A 24,008-nucleotide genomic window follows, 5' to 3' on the forward strand; every position below is an offset into this window, starting at 1 on the left:
CTTCTCATTAATGCAAATATCTAATCAGCCAATCACATGGCAATAACTCAATACACAAAACAGTTCAGTTGTTGTTCAGACAAAACACCAGAATGGGGAAGAAATATCATCTAAGTGAGTTTGACCTTGAAATGATTGTTAGTACCAGTCTGTGTGGTTTGAGTATCTCAGAAACTGCTGATCTCTGGAAGTTTCACACACAACAGTCTCTAAACTTTACAGGTAATGGTGCAAAAAAAAAATCCAGTGAGTGGCAGTTCTGTAAGCAAAATGCATTGTTAAAGAGAGAAGTCAAAGGAGAATAGCCAGCCTGGTTCAAGTTGACAGGAAGGTGACAGTAACTCAAATAACCACGCATTACAAAAGTGGTGTGCAGAAAAACATCTCTGATTGCATAACACATTGAACCTTGAAGAGCATGCACCACAGCAGCAGGTGACCACAAACAGGAGGTAGCTAACAAAGTAGCCACTGGATGTGAATTTGGGAGGGTGAAGATGTTGGTATAATACAACAGTCAGGCATTAGGTTGGATTGCAACAGATATAGACAGAGGAAGCTCATCACATCTCCCGCTAGCAAATGACTCCTTTCTCTTGGACCCTAGATCTTGATGTGCGCATAGTTCAGATGAGTGACCAGCGCTTTCAATCGAAGGTACCTGAGAGAATAACACTCCTGGCAAAGGGAAACGTGCTGGATGTTTGTGTAACAAGTGTGGCTGGTGATAAAGAAGCAGGTAAATTGTCAGCTCATTGCTTGAATGTAAGGATGAGCAGGAACAGCTGCTCGGCCCTTTGATAAAGATATAAGGGAGTTAAAGACTAGCTTTATTTCTTATATGTACCTCAAAACACAGAGTGAAATGCATCATTTGTGTCAACAGCTGAGAGAGTATGAAGATGTGGCAGTGGCAGCCCTGCCTACTTGATTCCAGCAATATAACCTGTTCACAACTTAACCCATACATCTGGGATGTGGGAGGAAATTGGAGCACCTGAAAGAAACCCACATGATCATGGAGAGAACATACGAACTCCTTATAGACAGTGGCTGCAATTGGACCCCAATCAGTGTTCATTAGTGCCCTAAAGCAATTGGCTAACTTTTATATCACCATGCCAACACTGTACAGTGGTTGGTGCATCACAGTGGATCCCTTCCCATGGCCCAGAACTCTCTCTCTGCAGTGGACTAGATGCTGACTATCTCTAAATTCCCTCTCGCTCTCTAGGGAAGGGATGCTGAATAGTCATGACCCGCCAGAAGAAATCCCTCCAACCTCTTTTTGAATAGATGAAAATTCAGGATCCATAGAGGCAGCTTCCACTATTTATCGACCTCCAGAAATGGTTTTAAGGCCATAAGTTATAGGAGCAGAATTAGGCCATTTGGCCCATCAAATCTGCTTCATAATTCCATCATGGCTGATTTATTATCCCTCCCAACACCATTCTCCTGCCTTCTCCCTCTAATCTTTGATGCCCTTACTAATCAAGAACCTATCAACCCCCACTTTCAATATACCCAATGATTTCCAGAGCCATTTGTGGCAATGAATTCCATAGATTCACCAATTTCTGGCTAAAGAAACTTACTCTTCAAAAAAACCCTCAGTCTTCTGAGCCTGGACTCAACCTGGCAATACAAGGGCTTGCCCCAATTAACCTTCTCACTGACTCTGCACAGGAACATCCCACCTTAAATATAGAGACCCAAGCTGCAAGCCTGCCCTAGGTGTTGCCTCACTGCTGCTCTGTACAGTTGTAACAAGACTTCCCTTATTTTTATTCTGGCATTCACTTCTATCTCTTTACAATAAAGACCAAGATACCAGTTCACTCCCTGATAATGGGCTGTATCTGACAGCTGACTTTCTGTGATCTGTGCCCGAGACACTCGGGTCTGTCTGACGTCAGCATCTGAGAATATCCCTGAAGTCAGACAAACCTGTTCACAGAGTTGCTGAAACAGCCCCCTGGCCCATTTAGTCTGCACTTCCTGCCACTCCATGAGCCTCCGATTTACATCCTGACTTTTATATTATAGTCCTTTCAAAATGAATGTTAACCCACATTACCTCTAATATTCTTTATATAGCTGCACAGAACAACCATTACTCTGAGCAGGAAATTTTTACATGACCTGTAAACTATGCAGCACATCAAATTATTTTTTTTGTAATAACAATACCATGAATATTTAGAATGAAAATTGAAAACCCACATTCTTTTGATTTTATTTATTAATTGATGGGTGCAATGAAATACAGTACAACAAAGAAAATCTTTTTAAGTTTTGTAAACTTTTTCTAGCTGCATTCAATTCCAGCTGCATAGCAATGAAGGCTATGTGCACGGGAGCATTTCAGTTATAGTGCAGCCGCCCACCCACACAGGTGTAAAAGAAAACAATGATGCTAACGTTACACTTGCTTTTGTTACTGTGTCAGTGAGTGGCACCTTTTGTTACAGGGAAAGGGCTTTTTCCTTGTGAAAACCAGTCACCACTGGGAGATCGGTGGTCTCTGAGAAGACAAACCATTGACCCTCTGACCTGGGGCCAGCTGGTTGATGACAGTTCTGCTCCCAGATATTGACTGACCAACTCTGTGCCTTCTGCCCCTCTCTCATACAGGGGCAGCCATTGTCGTCTTCCTCTCCTACAAGGAGCTGAAGTCTCTGAAATCAGGAGAATTTATCGAGAAGGGGAGATCGAGACCCTTCCAGATGCGGTCAGGGGTGGTCTCAGCTGTTATCGGAAATCGGAGGAATCCGCACTTCACTGAGAGCATCAACATCACCCTGAGGCACACAGAGGTGAGTGCAAGAGGAGAGGATGGTACCACAGGCTCTGGTAACTGATCCAGGGTTTTACTCACACTGAGGTGGGTAGGTGGTGCGAGGAGACAGACTGTACCACAAACTCTAGAGTTTACTCCAGACACTTCACACAGAGTTGGGTGGGTGATGCAAGGAGACAAGACAAAATGGCAGACTCTAGATCATCACAGGGTTTTATTCTGGACACTTCATACAGAGGTGGATAGGTGTTGCGAGGAGGCAGGATGGTAGCGCAAACTCTAGGGACTGTCACAAGATTACACTCCAGACATTTCAGGTCATTCACACTTCAGTTCCCGAGTCCTCTCCTATCAGATTCCATCTTCTTCAGTCCCTTACTTCTCCCAGCTTCTCACTTCATAGCCATCCACCCATTTCCCCGCACCTAGTCTTACTTATTAGTTGCCAATTTATACTCCTCCTCTCCTCCCCCCAACCTTCTTATTCTGGCATCTTCCCGCTCCTCTTTCAGTCTTGATGAATGGTCTCAGTCAAAATGTTGACTATTTATTCCCAACCATCATTTTATGTAAATTCACAAGTCTGAACTTGCACTGTCCCATTCACGCAGTGTCCCAGGTACTCTGACCTGCACAGTGATTACACACTGCTCCACACACCGACCTGTACGCTGACCCAGCACAGGCTGACCAGTATGCCTGTACACACACTGACCTTAACCCACTGACCCATGCACTGATCCACACACTGACCCTTGGGTCAGGTTTAAAACCCCTAGCATTACTTTTGCCTTCCTCTCAATTGTTCCTCCCTTCTATAGGGACTCTGTGGTCCTCTAATCAGGGTCACTTTTACTTCACCCACTTTCCTCGCCTCACTGCTACTATCCATGTCTCCAGCTCACTCCCCTCCCCAAATTCTGGGATCACCTCCCCAAGCCTTGCCTCCTTTAACTCCTTCCCTAAGTCCATCCTCGTGCACCTGCTGAGTATCCACTTCCTCGGGAAGGACGTTGCGAAGTTTCACCGTGTTGAAGGTGACATTAACTCAAACTTTGATGCTGTGGATGTGTGTCTTGTGCAGGATTCGGTGATGGATGGATGGATATTTTGCGCTTACTGGAACCATTCCGGACGTGCTAGTCACTGGTCACCTGAGGGGTGTAAAGTCATTCAGTCCAACGACACACACACTACCTGTGGCTGCCACCATCTCTCCAGCTTTGCTATTCTCATCTCAACCAGCCAGGTACAATCACAGCAAACCTACTGCCGTACACTACAGTGACCAGGTTATAAAAACTGACAGCATAATCCCACTCATCCAGAAGGACATAGATTTATCTACTGATTGTTTCTTGTCATTAACATTGCTGCCAGTAAGCAAGTAAACACAACATTTCATCAATACTCTCAACTGCAGGAACAATTTTCATTTTTGTTCCAATTTGTCTGTAGCAGGTAGTGACCAGTTTTCATTCCTGGACTCCTGACCTTTGCTCAGGATCCAAGAGTTCACAGGGATCATGCCCGGTCAGGCACAGTTACACTCCAAGCCGCAGAAATAGCTTTTCAGAGACTTTAGAGACACATGAATGGGCAGAGAACGGTGGGGTCATCCTGGTCAGCATAGGCATGATGGTCCACAGTGCCTGTTCCTGTGCTCTTCTGTTCTATGCCTGTGCTGTCTGAGGTGGGAATCCTTGTCATTGTCATAGAAAAGTGCAAAACAGAAACAGGCCCTTTGGCCCATCTACAGTAGTCTAGTCAAGTCAGCCTTCTCCTATCAACATAGCCTTCCATAACTCTACCATCCATGAGTCTATCTAAACTTTTCAAAAATTTTGAAATCAATCTCGCATGCACCACTTGTGCTGGCAGCTCATTCCACACTCTCACAACCCTCTGAGTGAAGAAGTTTTTTTTAAATCTTTTTATTAGTTTTCAAACAAACATAAGAAGAAAAACATTGAGTACAGAGAGCTTGAGAGTACATAATTGATAGGCTAGAATACAACTACAAACAGTCAATAATTCAAATATAATAACCTTCCAAACTCATAGTATGTTACAAAAAATGGAAAAATGGGAAAAAAAAAACAAAAAAAAACTAACCTAACTGACATGGGCTATTGTATCATAACAAATATACACAGTAGTGTCAATAACTCCCCATCTCTATCCAAATAATTAAAGATGATAAGAAAAAGGTTCAGGAAAGGTCAGTTTAACTCAAATGGAAATGTTGAATAAATGGTCTCCAGGTTTCTTCAAATTTGACCGAGGGGTCAAAAATGACACTTCTAATTTTTTCTAAACTCAAACAAGAAATAGTTTGGGAAAACCATTGAAATATAGTTGGGGGATTAATTTCTTTCCAGTTCAATAGAATAGATCTTCTAGTCATTAATGTGACAAATGCAATCATCCACCGAGCTGAGGGGGATAAAAGACTGTTATCCACCATTGGTAAGCCGAAAATTGCAGTAATAGGATGAGGTTGCAAGTTAACATTCAAAACTGTTGAAATAATGCCAAAAATATCTTTCCAGTAATTTTGCAAACAAGGGCAAGACCAAACATGTGAGTCAATGAGGCAACTTCAGAGTGACATCTGTCACAGATTGGATTAACATCAGAATAAAATAGAGCAAGTTTGTCCTTGGACATTGTGTACAACCTTGAATTGTATTAGGGCATGTTTGGCACAAATAGAAGAGGAGTTGACTAACTGTAGAATTTTCTCCCACTGTTCTGTAGGTAAAGGACAATGAAGTTCTTTTTCCCATTCCTCCTTAATTTTAGCAGACATCCCTGGTTGTATTTTTATGATCATATTATAAATGACGGCTACTAAACCTTTCTGACAGGGATTTAAACCAAGAAATTTTTCTGTAATATCAATTGGGCATAAATTTGGAAAAGACTGTAACCTATTATTAAAAAATTTTCTAATTTGTAAGTATCTAAAAAAATGGGTTCTAGACAAATTATATTGATTGGACAACTGTTCAAAGGACATAAAGCAATTATCATGAAGAAGTTTCCCCTCATGTTCCCCTTAAACAGTTCACCTTTCACCCATAACCCATGACCTTTTGTTGTAGTCCCCCACCCACCTCTGTGGGAAAAGCCTGCTTGCATTTACCCTATATATACACTTCATAATTTTGTACACTTCCATCAAAGTTTCTCTCAATCTTCTACATTCCAAAGAATAAAGCCCTAACCTATTCAAATCTTTCCATATAACTCAGGTCCCCCAGACCCAGCAACATCCTTGTAAATGTTTTGTATTCTTTCAACCTTATTTTCATCTTTTCTTTTGGTGACTAAAACTGCACAGAATACTCCAAATTAGGCCTCACCAATGTCTTAAACAATTTCAACATAACATCCCATCTCCTGCACTCAAAACATTGATTAACGAAGGCCAATGTGCTAAAAGCTTCCTTTATGACCCTGTCAACCTATGACGCCATTTTCAATAAATTATTCCCAGATCCCTTGTTCTGCCATACTCTTCAATGCCCCTCTCTGTGTAAGACCTACCCTCATCAGTCAAACCAAAGTGCAAAACCTCACACTTGTGTGCATTAAATTCCACCTGCCATTTTTCAGCCCATTCTTCCAGCTGGTCCAGATCCCGCTTCAAGCCATGATAGACTTCTTCGCTGTCCACTACACCCCCAAACTTGGAGTAATTCTCAAAATTACTGATCCAGTTAACCACATTATCATCCAGATCTTTGATATAGATGACAAACCCAGCACCGATCCCTGCAGTACACCACTAGTCACAGGCCTCCAGTCAGAGAAGCAACCACCCTTTGGCTTCGCCCACAAAACCAATATCTAATCCAATTTACTACCTCATCTTGAATGCCAAGCGACTGAACCTTTACTACCTCATCTTGAATGCCAACCTCCCAGGCAAGATCTTGTTAAATGCCTTGCTGTAAACATGTCCATGTCCATGTAAACGACATACATTTCCTTGCCTTCATCCATTTTCCTCATAACTTCCTCGAAGAATTCTGTAAGGTTGGTTAGACATGACCTACCATGCACTAACACATGCTGACTATCCCTAATCAGTCTATGATTATCTAACTACTCATACATCTGGTCCCCTGGAATCCCTTCCAACAACTTGCCCACTTCTGATGTCAGGCTGACAGGCCTGTAATTTCTTGATGTTGGGGTGCTGTTCCAATCCAGAGCTGTATTTGCTTGGTCTCAGTTGTCTCATTCATTGAATCCCACACTCCTTCCACAAGAGAAGGAAGCTGACATCCCCTGACAAGTATAGTGTGATCCCTGTTTGTCCCCATTCCCTGGTTCCTGGGAATCTGGAATAACAACATAAAGTGCAGTAGATCAACGTGTGACAGATCAGGCATCAGCTGTGGTGACATTATCTCTCAGTGTCATGGTCAGACAGCACAAAAACAGGTCTTTCAGCCCATCTTAGCCCCCTATGCCAGTCAACACTCAGGCCTTAGCCTTGATGAGGAAACTGTTTCACCCTCCACAGCTGCTACCCAACCCGCCGAGTCTCCCTAAGACATCCCCCTTTAGTTCACACTTCCTCTGCCCCTTCTCCAGCAAATCCCCATCACCAAGGGAGGGGTCACCAACACAGTCCACTTCCTGAATGAGGAAGAGCCAGGTTTGTTCATGCACTGTGTGGGACCACAGTTCTGAAGGTGCAGGGATTAAAATGTAATGGAACATGGGGTCCAGTTCCTCTCCCAACTGCTCCCACCATCCTTTCCATGCCTCCGATCTGCCCATTTACATATCCCATGCAGATTCCCCAGTTGATACACCTTCCTGAATGGGTAACAATAGTCTGTCCCCCACTGTCATTGGGTCTAGAGCTCCAAACTCCCTTCCCACTGACAGAGTACTTTCCCCAGAAGGGCTGCAAGGGTTTGGAACAGTTTCTTGCCCTCACCTTTTCATGGGATAACTGTGGATGGGCAAAAAATGCTTGCCTTCCTGCACCTCAGGGTCTGAGTTGGGCCAATACTCAGAGCAGATGGGCCAAATAGCCTAATTCCGCTCTTTTATCTTATGGTCCTTTATCCATGATCAGTCCTACTTTACACTAGTCATCTCCTATTCTTTAGGTACCAGAGCAGGTGTCAGGGATAAGTTTTTTATGCAGAGAGTGGTGAGTGCATGGAATAGGCTGCCAGTGAAAGTGGTGGAGGTGGATATGATAGAGTCCTTTAAGAGACTCCTGGACAGGTACATGGAGCTCAGAAGAATAGAGGACTATAGGTAACCCTAGGCAATTTCTCAGGTAAGGACATGTTCAGTACAGCTTTGTGGGCCAAAGGGCCTGTATTGTACTGTAGGTTTTCTATGTTCTATGTCTATGCTTCTTAACATGTAGATAGAGAGGCACGGACTAGATACTCCATATGTCTTGTCAAGCACAGTTCCTTCACCCTACCATCGTTTCTCTGCCACAATGGAACAAAACTATCCAGAACCCCATGCAAGTGCTCCTTAAACTATCTCCATATTTCTATTGTGCATTTCCCTGAGAACATCCATTCCAAATTCACATCCCCAAGTTCCCTTCTCCCAATTAAATTAAATAGTTTTCCAATATTCCATCCCTATGTTGTTGATCTGGTGTAACCTGGAGACTGTGTGGTGGTGAATGTATGGGGAGAGAATGTATGTGCAGGAAGGGAGGGGGAGTCACTGGGCTCAGTAGTGCTGGGAATGAGGGAGGAAGTGTTTCAATGATTTGTTCCTGTGTGACAGGTGTGGGAAGATAATGATAAGTCTCTCAGCTGGATAACTCTAGTCGGACTGAGCACATCTCTCTTGTGCCTGGCCCTCGCCATCTTCACATTCCTGTTCTGCGTCCAGACAAAAAATTTCAGCATCACCATCCACATCAACCTGTGTGTCAACATGTTCCTGGGAGAGCTGCTCTTCCTGCTTGGGATAGAGAGGACCAACAGCAAGGTGAGAAGTCACCAGTCCTTTCCTCAACTCATCCACACAAATGCTCTGGTCAAATCCATCAATGTCTGATATATTTATCCAAACCTTCTTTCTTAGCTTCCCTCAAATATGGTAAAGCCTTTTTGTGCCTTTTAACACATGGCTTCCAAACTGCCCATTTCCCTGTGCATATTCCTATCCATCCTCTTTGAAGGCCAGTTCCTGCTTTCAAACCACTTCCTACCAACACTTTAACCACTACACACTCTTGCCTCAAGTTTGTGGGTTTAAGTCCCATTGTAGCTGGGCTGCCTTCCAATCGGCTGAGACATTTCCAATGCTCTAAACCCCTGCTGATTAGGCAAGATGGTCTGTATCACAATGACCAATTACTGATGCCGATATAGCTCCAGGCTACAGTAAGGGGCCAAGGCATAAGACTGGAGGTGTCCATAGTGGCCCAGCCCTGATTGGTCAGGAGGTGGATTGATCTCTGAGCTCCACATGTCCCCTAGTGAAAGGCAAAGCCCTTTCCTGATGAAGGAAGAATGAATGAAGGGGCATCAAGACCTCAAAGTCAGTGAGATGGACAGGAGGAATCGATTGTGTGGGCTGGCTATGGATGAGAGCCTTGTGTTTTTTTTACCAGTGTGTTACACCAACACAAATTATTCTCAGTACCCTCAGCCCAAAATTTACCCCCTAATCAACATCTCTGGATGAACTTGGCCATTTGTGGGAGGTTGTGCAAAAGGTGGCCACAGCTCTTCCCTGGTTAGAACGGAGAATACCAGCTACTGTTAGAGCCATGGTGAAGGGCGGAAAGTGTTGGAAGGACCCAGGCTGGTCTCTTCCATGGGAACCACAGCTCTGAGCAGAATGGAAGTGGTCTTAACTGCCAGTCAATGCCCCCAACCAATCAGCATCTTTTTCCTTGCAAGTTATGAGCTGGCCCGATTGGCTTGGTGGTTGACACCAGGCCCTCTGATTGGTCCAGCAGCTGGAAGCAGGCCTCTTGGTGGTCTGGAACCAGGGCCTCTGACTGGCCCAGTGGTTCCCTCTTTCCGGGGCTTGACTCTGTCCTAGCAGCCCACGTGGGATGAAGGTGAGTGTGGGAAAAGTGATGTGATGATCGGGGGGGGGGGAGGGGGGAGGCATAGAATGTACCAGAGAACATGCTAACTTTAAACTGCTATATCCTTCAGGTTGTGTGTGCATTGGTGGCAGGGTGTCTGCACTACCTGTTCCTCGTAGCCTGCGCGTGGATGTGTGTAGAGGGCATTCATCTCCACCTGGTAGTCAGGAACCTCCAGAGGATCAGCAATGCCAGTGTCCACAAGGTGCTGAGGTGCTTCATGTACCCATTTGCATACGGAGTACCTGCTGTGATTGTCGTTGTTTCCGCGGCAACCTATCCAGCTGGTTATGGATCGCCCCTGTAGTAAGTAACTAACAAAGTCACCCAGGGCAGATCCTCATCTCTGGGAACTCTGCACCCAGCGTGTTCGATTTCTTCTCACACTTTCACTGAAACCATATCCTGGGAGGGGCAGAAACAGAAAAATACCAGAGTCAGTGAGGAACTTAACATCAACAGTTCCCCTCTAGTCATCCTCGGCAAAGTGAAATTAGTCCAGAGGCTCCAACGTCAGATTTCAGTCTTCTGTGGCTACATGAGGCGTGCCCAAGAACTGGTTGATGAAGTCCAGTTAACTTTGATGGTCTCATTATTGGAATTCAGCCTAAACCTTCATTTGGGGAGGTCATCAAGGAAAATTAACATGGGCTCAGGGATGGGTTGTGTCTGACCAACCTGGAATTGGTAATGAGGAGAGCCGATGGTGGGGAGGGGGAGGGGTTGAAGTGGTCCATGTAGATTTTTGTGAGGCCTTCAATGAGGTCATAAAGTCCACAAGATCCAAGGGAGAGGCAAAGGGAATTAGTGCAGAGTCAGGAAGAAAAGGCTTAAACCAATGATGTCTTTGTGGCCAGAGGCTTGTGACCAGTGGGGGTTTCCTGTGATGCATATCAATGATTGTTTGTGAATGTAATGAGATAGATGGAGATGATTTAACAATCAGCTGTGCGGTGGCACAGACAAGGAAATCTTTTGACAGCAGAAAGAAAATTAGACGCAGCCAAGTCTATAGGGTAGAACACGGAAAGTAGATCAGTACAGCACTGAAATCAGCCATTTGGTATACAATGTTGTGCCAAACTAACTTAGTAATCAAATGCTCAACTAAATCAATGTCTTTCTCCTTCCATTCCCCGCTCATTCATGTGCCTATCTAAGAGCTTCTTGCTTGTGGTTATCGTATCTACCTCTACCATCACACAGCAGCACATTCAAAATGCCCACCACTTTCAGTGGGTATAAAAGAACTTACCCCACTTACACCCTTCCACCTTTAATTGCACTCCCTCTGATATTAGGCACTTCATCCCTGGGAAAAAGATCCAGCTATCTACACGAACCCTCTCACAATCTTATAAACTTCCTCAACCTCCAACACTCCAGAGAAAGCAATTCAAGTTTGTCCAAATTCTCCTCATAGTACATGCCCTCTAATCCTGGTGAACCTCTTCCACACCATCTCCAAAGCCTCAACATCAATGTAATACTCCAGATGTAGACTAACCAGAGTTTTATAAAACTACAATAGAACTTCTTCACTCCTGGACTCAATTTCTTGACTAAGAATATCATAGGCCTTCCTCACTACCAAATTGACTTATAACCATATAACAACTAAAGCACAGAAACAGGCCATCTCGGCCCTTCTAGTCCGTGCCGAACGCTTACTCTCACCTAGGCCCACAGACCCGCACTCAGCCCATAACCCTCCATTCCTTTCCTGTCCATATACCTATCCAATTTTACATTAAACGACAATACCGAACCTGCCTCTAACACTTCTACTCGAAGCTTGTTCCACACAGCTACCACTCTCTGAGTAAAGAAACTCCCCCTCATGTTATCCATAAACTTTTGCCCCCTAACTCTTAACTCATGTCCTTGATTGAATCTCCACTACTCTCAATGGAAAAAGCCTATCCATGTCAACTCTATCTATCCCCCTCATAATTTTAAATACCTCTATCAAGTTCCCCCTCAACCTTCTACGCTCCAAAGAATAAAGACCTAACTTGTTCAATCTTTCCCTGCAACTTTGGTGCTGAAACCCAGGTAACATTCTAGTAAATCTTCTCTGTACTCTATTTTGTTGACATCTTTCCTATAATTCGGTGACCAGAACTGTACACAATACTCCAAATTCGGCATACCAATGCCTTGTACAATTTTAACATTACATCCCAACTCCTATACTCAATGCTCTGATTTATAAAGGCCAACATACCAAAAGCATTCTTCACCACCCTATCCACATGAGATTCCACCTTCAGGGAACTACGCACCATTGTTCCTAGATCACTCCATTCTACCACATTCCGCAATGCCCTACCAGTTACCACGTATGTCCTATTTTGATTAGCCCTACCAAAGTGTAGCACCTCACACTTATCAGCATTAAACTCCATCTGCCATCGTTCAGCCCACTCTTCTAACTGGCCTAAATCTCTCTGCAAGCTTTGAAAACCTACTTCATTATCCACAACTCCACCTACCTTAGTATCATCTGCATACTTACTAATCTAATTTACCACTCCATCATCCAGATCATTAACATATATGACAAACAAAATTGGACCCAGTACAGATCCCTGAGGCACACCACTAGTCACCGGCCTCCAACCTGACAAACAGTTATCCACCACTTCTCTCTGACGTCTCCCATTCAGCCACTGTTGAATCCATTTTACTACTTCAATATTAATACCTAATGATTGAACCTTCCTAACTAACATTCCATGTGGAACCTTGTCAAAGGCCTTACTGAAGTCCATATAGACAACATCCACTGTTTTACCCTCGTCAACCTTCCTTGTAACCTCTTCAAAAAATTCAATAAGATTTATCAAACATGACCTTACAAGCACAAATCCATGTTGGCTGTTCCTAATCAGACCCTATCTATCCAGATAATTATATATACCATCCCTAAGAATACTTTCCATTAATTTACCCACCACTGACGACAAACTGATAGGCCAATAATTGCTAGGTTTACTCTTAGACCCCTTTTTAAACAATGGAACCACATGAGCAAGACACCAATCCTCCGGTACCATGCCCATTTCTAATGACATTTGAAATATTTCTGTCAGAGCCCGTTATTTCGATACTAACCTCCCTCAAGGTCCTAGGGAATATCCTGTAAGGATCTGGAGATTTATCCACTTTTATATTCCTTAAAAGCGCCAGTACTTCCTTCTCTTTAATCATCATAGTTTCCATAACTTCCCTACTTCTTTCCCTTACCTTGCACAATTCAATATCCTTCTCCTTAGTGAATACCGAAAAAAAGAAATTGTTCAAAATTTCCCCCATCTTTTTCAGCTCCACACATAGCTGTCCACTCTGATTCTCTAAGGGACCAATTTTATCCCTCACTATCCTTTTGCTATTATCATAACTGTAGAAACCCTTCGGATTTATTTTCACCTTACTTGCCAAAGCAACCTCGTATCTTCTTTTAGCTTTTCTAATTTTTTTCTTAAGATTCTTCTTAAATTCTTTATATTCGTCGAGCGCCTCATTTACTCCATGCTGCCTATATTTATTGTAGATGTCTCTCTTTTTCCTAACCAAGTTTCCAATATCCCTTGAAAACCATGGCTCTCTCAAACTTTTAACTTTTCCTTTCAGCCTAACAGGAACATAAAGATTCTGTACCCTCAAAATTTCACCTTTAAATGACTGCTATTTCTCTATTACATCCTTCCCATAAATCAAATTGTCCCAATCCATTCCTTCTAAATCCTTTCACATCTCCTCAAAGTTAGCCTTTCTCCAATCAAAAATCTCAACCCCTGGGTCCAGTCCTATCCTTCTCCATAATTATATTGAAACTAATGGCATTGATCACTGGACCCGAAGTGCTCCCTAACACGTACCTCTGTCACCTGAGCTATCTCATTCTCTAACAGAAGATCCAACACTGCCCCTTCTCTAGTCGGTACCGCGATGTATTGCTGCAAAAAACTATTCTGCACACATTTTACAAACTCCAATCCATCCAGCCCTTTTACAGTATGGGCTTCCCAGTCTATGTGTGGAAAATTAAAATCTCCCACAATCACAACCCTGTGTTTACTACAAATATCTGCTATCTCCTTGCAAATTTGCTCCTCCAATTCTCGTTCCCCATTAGGTGGTCTATAATACACCCCTATGAGTGTTACTACACCTTTCCCATTCCTCAATTCCACCCAAACAGACTCCCTAGACGAGCCCTCTAATCTTTCCTGCCAGAACACCGCTGTAATATTTTCTCTGACAAGCAATGCAACACCGTCCCCTCTTGTCCCTCTGATTCTATCACACCTGAAGCAACGAAATCCAGGAATATTTAGTTGCCAATCATACCCTCCTGCAACCATGTTTAACTAATTGCTACAACATCATATTTCCAGGTATCAATCCATGCACTAAACTCATCCACCTTTCTTATAATGCTCCTAACATTAAAATAAATGCATTTAAGAAATTCTCCACCTCTTCTTCTCTGTTTATCTCTAACAGTACAAAGAACTTTACCGTCTTCTGTTTCTTCCTTCTCCCATACATCTGTTCCTACACTCTGGTTCCCCTCCCCCCTCATATCTAGTTTAAATCCACTGGAGCCTCTCTAGCAAACCTACCTGCAAGAATATTTGTCCCCCTCCAGTTCAGATGTAAACCATCCTGCCAGAACAGGTCCCACCTTCCCTGGAAAACTGCCCAATTATCTATAAATCTGAAGCCCTCCCTCCTGCACCATGTCTTCAGCCACGTGTTGATCTGCACTATCTTACTATTTCTAAACCTGCCTGCATGTGGCACTGGTAGCAATCCTGAGATTGCTATCCTGGAGGTCCTGTCCTTTAACTTGGCACCTATCTCCCCAAACTCACCTTTCAGGACCTCCTCACTCTTCCTACCCACATCATTGGTCCCTACATGGACCACAACATTCTGCTGCTCACCCTCCCTCTTGAGAATACTGAGAACTCAATCCGAGATATCGCGGACCCTGGCACCAGGGAGGCAACAGACCATCCAGAATTCTTGATCTCTTCCACAGAACCTCCTATCTGTCCCACTAACTATCAAATCCCCTAAAACTACTGCTCTCTTCTTTTCCCTCCTTCCCTTCTGAGCTGAGGGTCCAGTCTTGGTGCCAGAGAAGCAACCACTGCAACATGTCCGTGGTAGGTCGTCCCCACCAACAGTATCCAAAACGGTATACTTATTGTTGATGGGAACAGCCATAGGGGTGTTCTGCTCTTCCTGTCTATTTCCCTTCCCTCTCTTGACAGTCACCCAACTACCTGTTTCCTGACTCCTAGGGATGACTATCTCCCTGTAACTTTCTATTTCTGCCTCTGCCTCTCGAATGATCCAAAGTTCATCCAGCTCCAGTTCCCTAACATGGTTTGTCAGGAGCTGCAGCTGGATGCACCTTTCGCAGGTGTAGTCATCAGGGACAACAGTGCTCACCCTGACTTCCCATGTACTGCAAACGGAGCACTCAACTGCCCTAACTGCTGCCTCCATTACTTACTCCTAATCTAATTAGATTAATTAAAGGAGTTTACCCAGCCTTACCTCACCTGGAGTGAAGCTCGTATTCAGCCTCTGCTCACTTTTTAAAATTCTCCCGCTGCCTCACGGGCCAACTTTCACACGCCTGCACAGTCTAAGCCTCTTTGCCATGATCAGTTTTTTTTAAAAAAGCTTCTCTCCGAGCTTCTTTTACCTCTTCCCTCTCCGCCTCTTGCTGCAATTTAAATAACCGTCGAAAACTTCCTCTCCTTTTTAAACCTTTGGCGCGCTACATCACGCTCTAACTTGTGCAGTCACATTCAGAGAGCTATGAACTTTGATGCCGGGATCCCTCTATATATCAACACTGTTAGGGGTTTTGCCATTAACTATATAATGTCACTTTATATTTGATCTCCCAAAAAGAAACAGCTCACATTTGGCTGGATTATCCTCCATCTGACATTTCTTAACCCAAATCTACAATTGTTATACAGTATATATACTGCTGTAACCATTGCCAGTCTTTTACATTATCTGCAACAGCACCAATCTTCATATTGTCTAGGTAGAAAAGTGTCAGAGCAGGGAACATGGGGAATGGCAGCAAAACATGAGAATGTATGATACAGAGGGTCATGGAGGGACCAAGGGCTGACACAGAAGATGAGGTGGGACAGATAGCCATGGCCATATACAATATCAGGACAGGCTTGACGGTTCTTGTGTTATTGACAGCTCTCAAATCACTTCTCTGTCTTCTGTTTCAGCTGTTGGCTGTCGGTCAAGAAAGGACTAATCTGGAGTTTCATTGGGCCCATTTGTGCCATCATCCTGGTAACTGTCCTCAAATACCTAGGCAGAAAATTTGATCTTTCTACTGGGATCCCGACTACAAACACACCTAACACTCTGTCCAGTACAGCTTCCAACACTCACCAGCCTGGGGCTGCATAATGGGTAGGGAGGGTTTACTGACAGTGATAAAGGCAAGGTCAATGACATAACATTGGAAAAAAGAATAGAGGATTTCAGAGGTAGGTTTTTTTTACACAGAGTGCATGGATCGCCCTGCCAAGGGCGGTGATAGGGACATTTAAGAGACTCTTAGATAGGCACATGGATAATAGAAACATAGAGGGCTATGTGAGAGGGAAGGAGGGGAAGGGAGGTGGTTAACAGTTGAGGGTTGTGCCAGGACTGACTGCTTGCCACTCTTCTAGGAATACGTTCATTCTTGCCCCTTCTGGGGATACATTCGCTCATTGGAGAGGGAGCATGCGGTCATGATGGGTACAGGGGGGATTTCTGGGAACAGTGGGCACCACAGGAAATTGATTGCTTTCTGGACAATGATAATTATATTTTAATTTGGACTCGTTCACTGTCTTGTGCATACTTGATGTTTGTATTTTGTGTATTTTTGTGTAAATAAATTTTTGTAGATTTGTAAAAACAAAGGGAAGGATTAGATTGATTTTGGAGTAAGACCATAAGACCATAAGATATAAGAGCAGAAGTAGGCCATTTGGCCCATTGCGTCTGCTCTTCCATTCAATCATTGGCTGATCCAATTCTTCCAGTCATCCCCACTCCCCTGCTTTCACCCCCATACCCTTTGATGTCCTGGCTAATCAAGAACCTATCTATCTCTGCCTTAAATTGTTCTCACTCATATTGTCCTCACCGTCATCAAGTTCCTCACTATAGGAAGGATGTGGAAGCATTGGAAAGGGTACAGAGGAGATTTACCAGGATGCTGCCTGGTTTAGCGAGTATGGATTATGATCAGAGATTAAGGGAGCTAGGGCTTTACTCTTTGGAGAGAAGGAGGATGAGAGGAGACATGATAGAGGTGTACAAGATATTAAGAGAAATAGACAGAGTGGACAGCCAGCGTCTCTTCCCCAGGGCACCACTGCTCAGTACAAGAGGACATGGCTTTAAGTTAAGGGGAGGGAAGTTCAAGGGGGATATTAGAGGAAGGTTTTTCACTCAGAGAGTGGTTGGTGCGTGGAATGCACTGCCTGAGACAGTGGTGGAGGCAGACACACTAGTGAATTTTAAGAGACTACTAGACAGGTATATGGAGGAATTTAAGGTGGGGGGTTATATGTGAGGCAGGGGTTGAGGGTCAGCACAACATTGTGGGCCAAAGGGCCTTTAATGCGCTGTACTATTCTATGTTCTATGTTCTTAAATACACCCAATGACTTAACCTCCACAGCTGCATGTGGCAACAAATTCCACAGATTTACCACTCTCTGACTAAAGTAATTTCTCCACATCTCAGTTCTAAAGGGACGTCCTTCATTCCCGAAGTCGTACCCTCTTGTCCTAGAATCCCCTGCCATGGGAAATAACTTTGCCATATCTAATCTGTTCAGGCCTTTTAACATTTGGAATGTTTCTATGAGATGCCTCCTCATTCTCCTGAACTCCAGGGAATACAGCCCAAGAGCTGCCAGACGTTCCTCATATGGTAACCCTTTCATTCCTGGAATCATTCTTGTGAATCTTCTCTGAATCCTCTCCAATGTCAGTATATCCTTTCTAAAATAAGGAGCCCAAAACTGCACACGATACTCCAAGTGTGGTCTCATGAGTGCTTTATAGAGCCTCAACATCACATCCCTGCTCTTATATTCCATACCTCTAGAAATGAATGCTGACATTGCATTCACCTTCTTCACCATCGACTCAGCCTGGAGGTTAACCTTTAGGGTATCCTGCACCAGAACTCTCAAGTCCATTTGCATCTCTGCATTTTGAACTCTCTCCCTATTTAAATAATAGTCTGCCTGTTTATTTCTTTCACCAAAGTGTATGACCATACACTTTCCAACATTGCATTTCATTTGCCACTTCTTTGCCCATTCCCCTAAACTACCTAAGTCTCTCCGCAGGCTCTCTGTTTCCTCAACACTACCCGCTCCTCCACCTATATTTGTATCATCGGCAAATTTAGACACAAATCTATTAATACCGTGGTCCAAATCATTGACATACATCATAAAAAGCAGCGATCCCAATACTGACCCCTTTGAAACTCCATTGGTAACCGGCAGCCAGCCAGAATAGGTTCACTTTATTCCCACAACACACACAAAATGCTGGTGGAACGCAGAAGGCCAGGTAGCATCTACAGGAAGAAGTACAGTTGATGTTCCAGTCCAAGACCCTTCATCAGGTCTAACTGAAAGAAGAGATAGTAAGAGATTTGAAAGTGGGAGGGGAAGGGAAGATCCAAAATGAAAGGAGAAGACAGGAGGGGGAGGGGTGAAGCTAAGAGCTGGAAATTGATTGGCAAAAGGGATAAGCAGCTGGGGAAGGTAAAGGATCATGGGACGGGAGGCCTAGGGAGAAAGAAAGGGGGAGGAGAGCACCAGAGGGAGATGGAGAGCAGTCAAGGAGTGATTGTGAGAGCGATAGAGAGAGAAAAAAGAAAGAAAAGATAAAAAAATGATAGATAAATAAATAAATAAAGATAGATAGATGGATAGATAGATAGATAGATAGATAGATAGATAGATAGATAAGGGATGGGGTAAGAAGGGGAGGGGGGCATTAATGGAAGTTAGAGAAATCAATGTTCATGCCATCAAGTTGGAGGCTACCCAGTAGGAATATAAAGTGTTGTTCCTCCAACCTGAGTGTGGCTTCATCTTGACAGTAGAGGAGGCCATGGATAGACATATCAGAATGGGAATGGGACGTGGAATTAAAATGTGTGGCCACTGGGAGATCCTGCTTTCTCTGGCGGACAGAGTGTAGGTATTCAGCCAAACAGTCTCCCAGTCTGCGTCGTGTCTCCCCAATATAAAGAAGGCCGCACCGGGAGCACCGGATGCAGTATACCACACTAGCCAACTCACAGGTGAAGTGTCGCCTCACCTGGAATGACTGTCTGGAGCCCTGAATGGTGGTGAGGGAGGAAGTGTAAGGGCAGGTGTAGCACTTGTATTGTAACACACGTATATGTAATACGTGTAAGGCCACGTATAGTACTTGTCGACTGTACTTCTTCCAATAGATGCTGCCTGGCCTGCTTCGTTCCACGAGCATTTTGTGTGTGTTGCTTGAATTTCCAGCATCTGCAGAGTTCCTCATATTTGCGCCTTTATTCCCACTCTCTGTTTTCTGCCGACCAGCCAATGCTCCACCCACGTTAGTAACTTCCCTGTCATTCCATGGGCTCTTATCTTGCTAAGCAGCCTCATGTGTGACACCATGTCAAAGGCCTTCTGAAAATCTAAGTACACCACAGCTACCGCATCTCCTTTGTATACACTGCTTGTAATTTCCTCAAAGAGTTGCAGTAGGTTTGTCAGGCAGGATTTTCCTTTCAGTAAATCATGCTGGCTTTGGCCTATCTTGTCATGTGCCTCCAGGTACTCCATAATCTCATCCCTAACAATCGATTCCAACAAGTTCCCAACCACTGATGTCAGGCTAACAGGTCTATGGTTTCCTTTCTGCTACCTCCCATCCTTCTTAAATAGCGGAGTAACATTTACAATTTTCCAGTCATCCGGTATAATGTCAGAATCTATAGATTCTGAAAAGATCATCGTTAATGCCTCCGCAATCTCTCCAGCTACTTCCTTCAGAACCCGAGGGTGCATTCCAGCAGGTCTTGGAGATTTATCCACCCTCAGACCATTAAGCTTCCTGAGCACCTTCCTAGTCATAATTTTCACTGCACAAACCTCACTTCCCTGACACTCTTGAATGTCTGGTACTGTATACTGCTGACGTCTTCTGCTGCAAAGACTGATGCAAAATACGTATTCAGTTCTTCTGCCATCTCTGCATCTCTCATTGCGATATCTCTAGTGTCAATTTGTATCGGTCCTATATCTACCCTTGACTCTCTTTTACCCTTTATATACCTAAAAAAGCTTTTAGTATCTTCTTTGATATTAGTCACCAACTTCCTTTCATAATTCATCTTTTCCTTCCGAATGACCTTCCTAGTTTCCATCTGCAAGTTTTGAAAAGCTCCTTAATCCTCTATCTTCCCACTAGCTCTGGCTTCCTTGTATACCCTCTCTTTTGCTTTTACTTTGGCTCTGACTTCACTTAGTCAGCCACAGTAGTGTCCTTCTTCCCTTTGAAAATTTCTTCTTACTTGGAATGTATCTGTCTTGCACTTCCCTCATTTTTCGCAGAAACTCCAGCCATTGCTGCTCTGCTGCCTTTCCTGCAAATGTCCATTTCCAGTCTACTTCGGCCAGTTCCCCTCTCATGCCATTGTAATTTCCTTTATCCCACTGAAATACCGGCACATTAGATTTTATTTTTTCCCTCTCGAATTTCAATGTGAACTCAATCATATTGTGATCACTGTACCCTAAGGGTTCCTTAACCTTAAGCTCTCTTATCACCTCCAGATCATTGCACAACACCCAATCTAGCACAGCCCAGTACGTTAAAGGGTCAGCACAACATCGTAGACCAAAGGGCCTGTACTGTACTGTACAGTTCCCTGTTCCACATGAACCTAACACGAACTTTTGACCTTATCGTAAAAGGAGGTTGGGAGTCCAACAGAGAAACAGGCAACTTCATCGCCACTGGATAATAAAAGGATAATAGGACTAGTTGGAGGGATTTTACAACACTGACCAAATCACAAGACAGCTGTTGTTGTAGTGAAGTCAATGTGGGAATAAGAGCTGCCCATGGGCTGGGCAGTGCCTGTGGGGAGGAAAGAGTTAATGTTTCAGGTAGAAGCACTTCCATCTGTTTCAATACTCCTTAACTCCCTCATGTCCTGACTGCATCAACACCACCACAATCTCTGCTCTTTATTCAGGAATTCAAACAGATGCTGTTTCATTTCTCAGAGAACTAATGGCAGATCTTGCCAGCGGAACCCACACCTAAAGGATGGATAAACAAATCCAGCACAGACAGTACAATCTGATGGAGGTCACTGTGGTCAAGTGGAACAGGATCTCAACATAGTTCATTGATGAGGTCAAGGCATGTGAGTTTGGTCAGTGGAGAAGTTAAATATTTCCCACAAAGCAAGGATCCTGAATCTTTTTGTGCTTCTAATTCTTGGCAGGATGCCAGCTGAGTTTACGATGTGATAGGAAGGATGTTGGACGTTCAGTAGAGAAACTACAAAGAATCAGAATCAGATCAGGTTTATTATCATTGGCATATGTTGAGGAATTTTGTTGTTTTGCAGCAGTAGTACAGTGTAATACATAAATTATAAATTACAATAATATATACGTGTATGTATATACCATATTTCTCTCTCTCTCTCTATCTGCACACACACACACACACACAGTTTGGGCACCCCGGTCAAAATCTCTGTTACTGTGAATAGCTAAGCGAGTAAAAAATTACCTGATTTCCAAAAGGCATAAAGTTAAAGATGACACATTTCTTTAATACTTCAATCAAGATTGCTTTTTTATTTCCATCCTTTACAGTTTCAAAATAACAAAACAGGAAAAGGGCCCGAAGCAAAAGTTTGGGCACCCTGCATGGTCAGTACTTAGTAACACCCTCTTTGGCAAGTATCACAGCTTGTAAATGCTTTCTGTAGCCAGCTACGAGACTTTCAATTCTTGTTTGGGGGATTTTCACCCACTCTTCCTTGCAAAAGACTTCTAGTTCTGGGAGATTTTTGGGCCGTCTTTTGAGATCTATCCACAGATTTTCGATGATGTTTAGGTCAGAGGACTGTGAGGACCATGGCAAAACCTTCAGCTTGCGCCTCTTGAGGTAGTCCATTGTGGATTTTGAGATGTGTTTAGGATCATTAACCTGTTGTAGAAACCATCCTCTTTTTATAGTCAGCTTTTTTTTTTACAGATGGTGTGATGTTTGCCTTCAGAATTTGCTGATATTTAATCGAATTCATTCTTCCCTCTACCAGTGAAGTGTTCCCCGTGCCACTGGCTGCAACACAAGCCCAAAGCATGATCGATCCACCCCCATGCTTAACAGTCGGAGAGGTGTTCTTTTCATGAAATTCTGCACCCTTTTTGCTCCAAACATATCTTTGCTCATTGTGGCCAAAAAGTTCAAAGGAAGATCTAAACAAGCCTGTGAAACAAGTCCTGTGGACTGATGAAGTTAAAATATAACTTTTTGGCCACAATGAGCTAAGGTATATTTGGAGAAAAAAGGGTGCAGAATTTCATGAAAAGAACACCTCTCCAACTATTAAACACGGTGGGGGGGGGGGATTGATCATGCTTTGTTGCAGCCAGTGGCATGGGGAACACTTCACTGGTAGAGGGAAGAATGAATTCAATTAAATACCAGCAAATTCTGGAAGCAAACATCACACCATCTGTAAAAAAAGCGGAAGATAAAAAGAGGATGGCTTCTACACCAGGATAATGATCCTAAACACACCTCAAAATCCACAAAGGACTACCTCAAGAGGCACAAGCTGAAGGTTTTGCCATGGTCCTCACAGTCCCCTGACCTAAACATCATCGAAAATCTGTGGATAGAGCTCAAAAGAGCAGTGCATGCAAGACCACCCAAGAATCTAACAGAACTAGAAGCCTTTTGGCAAGGAAGAATGGGTGAAAATCCCCCAAACAAGAATTAAAAGACTCTTAGCTGACTACAGGAAGTATTTACAAGCTGTGATACTTGTCAAAGGGTGTGTAAATAAGTACTGATTATGTAGGATGCCCAAACTTTTGCTTCAGGCCCTTTTCCTTTTTTGTTATTTTGAAACTGTAAAAGATGGAAATAAAAAAAGTAATCTTGTTTAAAATATTAAAGAAATGTGTCATCTTTAACTTTATGCCTTTTGAAAATCGGGTCATCTTTTACTTACTTGGCTATTCACATCTACAGAAATTTTGACCGGGATGCCCAAACTTTTGCATACCACTGTATATATAAAAAACATTGGGTGGAACTGAAGCACTGAAATGGCTGAACGACCCTGTATCTAGGGTGTTCAGTGTTCCTTATACCTTTTACCCAAAGCATCCTGCATTTGAAATCCATCAAACGTAAATACTTCTTCCATTGTGCCCTGTTGACCATCGTTTGATTATGTTGCTTCAGTTCACATCAGCCTGAAGACCGATGTTTCAAAGGTAAGATCACCATGTAATCTGAAGTTAAACATCAAGGTGAGGATGTCTTGAAGAGTTGAGCTCACATGGTTCTGCTCACGCCAGTCTCATCACAGGAACAATAACCCTGAAGGCATCTCCTGAGACTCCAGAGATCTGAAACCAACTTGATATTCTGACTGAAAAACTTGAGCGTGTAGATATTAAGAAAGAGGATGTGCTGGAGCTGTTGCAAAGCATCAAGATGGATAAGTTGACAGGATCAGATGAGATGTACCCCAGGCTACTGTGAGAAGCAAGAAGGGAGATTGCTGAGCTTCTAGCGATGATCTTTGCTTCATCGATAAGGACAGGAGAGGTTCCGGAGGAATGGAGGGTTGCAAATGTTGTTCCTTTATTCAAGAAAGGGAGTAGAGATAGCCCAGGAAATTATAGACCAGTGAGTCTTACATCAGTGGTTGGCAAGTTGATGGAGAAAATCCTGAGAGGCAGGATTTATGAACATTTGGAGAGATAT

The 24,008-nt window shown here is 43.5% G+C and overlaps 2 protein-coding genes across 3 annotated transcripts in view; one reads left to right on the forward strand and one right to left on the reverse strand.

Moving 5' to 3' along the window:
• The window catches only part of LOC132405905 (adhesion G protein-coupled receptor E3-like), a 60,373-nt gene that overhangs the window by 30,823 nt on the left and 5,542 nt on the right, over positions 1-24,008 (forward strand). The window contains exons 9-15 of the mRNA XM_059990883.1: positions 608-739; positions 2,638-2,819; positions 3,888-4,087; positions 5,911-5,926; positions 8,588-8,794; positions 9,979-10,214; positions 16,193-16,259. Coding sequence (XP_059846866.1) covers positions 608-739; positions 2,638-2,819; positions 3,888-4,087; positions 5,911-5,926; positions 8,588-8,794; positions 9,979-10,214; positions 16,193-16,259 — 1,040 coding nt within the window. The remainder of the gene's footprint in view (positions 1-607; positions 740-2,637; positions 2,820-3,887; positions 4,088-5,910; positions 5,927-8,587; positions 8,795-9,978; positions 10,215-16,192; positions 16,260-24,008) is intronic.
• LOC132406323 (trichohyalin-like) overlaps positions 10,175-24,008 on the reverse strand; it is a 136,830-nt gene continuing 122,996 nt past the window's right edge. The window contains exon 6 of one of the 2 annotated variants that reach the window (XR_009516133.1): positions 10,175-10,313. The gene's annotated coding sequence lies outside the window, so the exon portion shown is untranslated. The remainder of the gene's footprint in view (positions 10,314-24,008) is intronic. The other variant, XR_009516134.1, reaches the window with a different exon arrangement.

Source organism: Hypanus sabinus, chromosome 16 (assembly GCF_030144855.1).
Source record: "Hypanus sabinus isolate sHypSab1 chromosome 16, sHypSab1.hap1, whole genome shotgun sequence".
In the NCBI taxonomy this organism is placed as follows: domain Eukaryota; kingdom Metazoa; phylum Chordata; class Chondrichthyes; order Myliobatiformes; family Dasyatidae; genus Hypanus; species Hypanus sabinus.